The sequence below is a fragment of the Pteropus vampyrus genome, unplaced genomic scaffold, assembly GCF_000151845.1.
Source record: "Pteropus vampyrus isolate Shadow unplaced genomic scaffold, Pvam_2.0 Scaffold55, whole genome shotgun sequence".
Lineage (NCBI taxonomy): Eukaryota > Metazoa > Chordata > Mammalia > Chiroptera > Pteropodidae > Pteropus > Pteropus vampyrus.
The window spans coordinates 6813878-6818381 of record NW_011888836.1 but is presented as its reverse complement, the minus strand read 5'-3'; the positions used below and the strand labels follow the sequence as shown (position 1 = coordinate 6818381).

Below are 4504 nucleotides of genomic sequence, written 5' to 3'. Positions count from 1 at the left end.
AATCTAACTATGGGAGGTGAACACACAGTGTAAACATATATACCAAGAAGGCAAAAGACCTGTACACTGATGAAAAATTGAAGAAAATACAAATAAACTGCAAGATATTCCATGTTAATAGATTGGAAGAATTAATATTATTAAAATGCCCATACAAACCAGAGCAATCTATAGATTCAGTGCAATTCTTATCAAAATTCTAATGGCATTTTTCACAGAAATACTACAAACAATCCTAAAATTTGTATAAAACCACAAAGACCTCAAGTAGCTAAAGCAATCTTGTGAAAAAACAAAGCTGGAGCCACCACGCTTCCTGATTCCAGACTATATTATGAAGCTATAGTAATCAAAACAGTATAGTGTTGGCATAAAAACAGACAATAAGCCAATGAAACAGAATAGAGTACCCAGAAATAAACCCATGCATGTATGGCCAATTAATTTATGACAGAGGAGCCAAGAATATACAATGGGGAAAGATCTTTCAATAGGTGGTACTGGGAAAACTGAACAGCCATATGCAAAACAATGAAATTGGACCACTATCTTACACCACAGACAAAAATTAACTCAAAGTGGATTAAAGACTTGAATGTAAGGCCTGAAACCATAAAACTCCTACAGGAAAACAGGCAGTAAACTCCATGACATCAGTCTTGGCAATGATATTCTGGATTTTACACCAAAAAAAATAAAAATAAAAATAAGCAACAAAAGCAAAAATAAACAAATAGAACTACATCAAACCAAAAAGCTTCTGCATAGCAAAGGAAACCATCAACAAAATGGAAAGGCAGCCTACTGAATGGGAGAAAACTTTGCATATAGATCTGACTGGGGACTAATATCCAAAATACATAAAAAATTCATACAACTAGCAAAAAAATCTGATTTTAAAATGGGCAAGTGATCTAAAAAATCACTTTTCCAAAGACATACAGATTGTCAACAAGTACATTAAAAGATGTTGAACATCAGTAATTGTCAGGGAAATGCAAATCAAGACCACAATGAGACATCACCTCACACCTGTTAGAACGGTCATTATAAAAAGAAAAGAAATAACAAGTGTTGAAGATGTGGAGAAAAAGGAACTCTTGTGTACTTCTGGGGAAATGTAAATTGATTCAGCCACTATAGAGAAAAGTATGCAGATTACTCAAGAAATTAAAGATAGAACTTTAACTACATGATCCAACAATTCCATTTCCAGGTATTTATCTAAAGAAAATGAAAACACTAACTCAAAAAGATATCTGCACCCCCATTATTTACAATAGCCAAGACATGAAAACAATGGAAGTATCCATCGATAGATGAATGGATAAAGAAAATATGTGTATACAAACACACACAAAGGAATATTATTCAGCCATAAAAAGAAGGAAATCTTACATTTGTGACATGAATGGACCTTGAAGTCATTATGCCAAGTAAAAAAAGTCACACAGAAAAAAGACAAATATGGTATGATCTCGTATGCAAAACCTAAAAAAAAAAAATTGAAACTCATAGATACAGAGAACAGATAGGTGATTGCCAGAGGTGGGGAGTGGTGGGGTGAGCAAAATGGGTGAAGTGAGTCAAAAGATACAAACTTCTAGTTATGAAATAAATAAGTCCATAGGGATGTAAAGTACAGTATGGTGCTGATAGTTGATAATACTATATTGTATATTTGATAATTGCTAAAAGAGTAAATCTTAGAAGTTCTCATCACAAGAAAAAGTTTTTTTTTTTTTAACTATGTGTAGTAATGGACATTAACTAAACTTATCGTGGTGATCATTTTGCAATACAGATGACCCTTGAACAACACTGTTTTGAACTGCATGGGTCCACTTATACGCAGATATTTTTCAATAAATATATAATCAGCTCTCTGTATCCCTAGGCTTCACATTCGCAGTTTCAGCTAACCACAGATTGAAAACCGTATTTGTATGGAAAATAGTGTTTTCAGTCTGTAGTTGGGAATCTGCAAATGCATTGTTCTATGCCATTTTATATTAGGAACCTGAGCCTCTGTAGATTTTGGTATCTACAGGGGGTCCTGGAACCAATTCCCTGCAGATACAAAGGGACAACTGAAGTTTTGGGAGAGTCAAAAGTTATATGTAGATTTCTGATTACGTGAGGGTTCAGCACCTCTAACCCCCACATTAGTCAACTGTATATACAAATATCAAATCATGTTTTTTACATCTGAAAGTAATATAATATTACATGTCAATTATATCTCAATATTTATTAAAGTTGGTGGTGAATAGAAACTTCAAATATATTTTGCCAAATTTATTTTGGGTAGTAACTGGGGGTACAGATTTTCCATATATCCACTGAATACATATATTGAATACCTTTGGTGTGTCAGGCATTGGTCTAAGTGCTAGGTGTCTCAAAAAGCATAAAGAACTTCCAGCGTGGTCGGTTGCAGGGGAGAAACACAAATATCTAACGAGATTACAGTAGAAGGTAACAGGTTACCCAGATTTGTCATTTGCTTACCTTGTTCAGCCATTTGAGATTTGAGTTGGGACCAAGTTTCTCCAGAATAGGCTCCTTCAAAATGAAACCTATCTTTTACTTAATCTGAGTAAGAACTTCTAGACATTTCTTTGAAAAAGATTAATATTATTGAGTGATGTATTTTGGAATCTTTCCTATAAAAAAAAATGCTTCTTTTTTGAATTGTACATTAACATTTAAAAAAAAATTAACACCCATCCTTTTTCCTCTCTTTTAGTATTATCATCTGCATTATAATGGACTGTGATGTAATAACAAGCAAATTTTCAGATGGTTCTCAAAGGCAAAGGATACTTCTGACTGCATCACTTTTTCACCAGATTGAAAAAAAGCACTGAAAACCAATTACTGAGATAATTGAAAGCTAATGATCTTTACCATCTGTCACTACTCAAGGACTTTGGAACTAAAATGTTCCCCCAGTATAAGAGATTGATTTTCAGTATGCGAGTGGACTGAATCACATAGATTTTTTTCAGCCAGTAACTGTACAGTTATACAAATCATATCTTCCACAGTATGCAATGCTCCGATCATAAAAAGATTATCTTTGGTTGTTGAGCTTCAGGAAGAACTTAAACATATACTGTGTAAACAGTACTTTACATTTCTAAAATCCCAAATGTAGGAAAAATATGCAGACATAGAGAATATATAGGCCAACTCTTAATTATATGAAATATACTTAAAGAGCTTTTAAAACTGTATTTTTGTATAAAATATTTGCCTTTTTACATTTTTTTTTGTTGTTATTTTACCAATATAATACATGGAGCCAAAGAAAACGATAATGGTACTAATAAAAACTCATAGGGTTTCTTGTCAGATTTAATTCTACCTAATGGCAAAAAATTTTATTCAGTTCTGGTTAAAAAAAATAATTAAATATATGTGTGTACATATATATTTTTAATGTATCATTTCCTCAGAGGAATCAATCACTTGAAATGTCTAGAAACACCCTTGCAGATATTGCCAGTGTAGGTCAAGCTTGAGCATATACATAGCTCAGTCAAGTGGGCTCTACACTAAGCCCAACACCAACCAATACCCCTGCTGTGTTCCTGGCCAGGCCCAGAGGAAGTGGTTATCTCAGGATGTGCATCTCCTTCTTTTTGGTGGATTCAGGGGCGGTGGAGAGGCATCTGTTGGGAAAGGGAGAGGACCCGAATCTGGCTATCTAGAAGGCCCTGTTTTATGGCTGAGGTATGAATATACTGGGTATCAGAACCATACTAGAGCTGACATTGACTGTCATGAAAGTATGGCGTCACATCAGCCAAAGGCAGAAATGCTAGAAAGATGGAAACAGCTATGTGCTACCAGGAAAGTTTGTGTTAAGTCAGGTTCTAAAAAACATAATTCCAAGGCACATGCATGATGAAATACAAGAATAAACTTTTAGCCATTATGCTGAACTCATGCAAAGAACGTTTCCTCTTAGCCCATCTTTCTTCTACTCCTTGATTTGCCATTGGAAAGTCTAACATGAAATGTGCTGCAAATAAGCACTAGATATAACTGAAGCTCAAAAGTAAGATTTCCATCCAACAGATTCCCTCTCCTCCCTTCCTAAGTTCCCCAGGCAGTGCTGCTACCCATCCCAAATACAATGGTAAAAAAATAAAGACAGGGTTTTACTTTCATACCTGCAGCTGTGTGGATTGTGTTTTGCCCTTGGTCACCATTCATGCCATCTCTGCAGTGCGGGAACAACCCTCTCAGCACCTTTATGCCCTGCCATCCTGTCCATGTGGTCAGGCTGGCAGGACTAACCAACATCTGGAACCTGCAACACAAAGCAGGCACTGGACTCTGGTACCACTTCAGACTCAAGACCTTTTATAGACTAAGCTCAATCCTCTTTTTCATCCTGTTCCTGGTTCTTAAGTATCAGTTAAGATTCATGTTCAGAAGCAACTTGAAATTAAATGTCTGATGCCATCATCAGAAGAGAATAGTGCTAGCTCTG

At 35.3% G+C, this 4504-nt stretch overlaps 1 protein-coding gene across 1 annotated transcript in view; it reads left to right on the top strand.

The window, feature by feature from the left end:
* COLEC12 (collectin subfamily member 12) overlaps positions 1-4178 on the top strand; it is a 168748-nt gene extending 164570 nt beyond the window's left edge. The window contains exon 10 of the mRNA XM_011360493.2: positions 2750-4178. Within this exon, the coding sequence (XP_011358795.1) occupies positions 2750-2769 (20 nt within the window). The 3' untranslated portion in view covers positions 2770-4178. The remainder of the gene's footprint in view (positions 1-2749) is intronic.
* Positions 4179-4504: the final 326 nt, after the last annotated feature.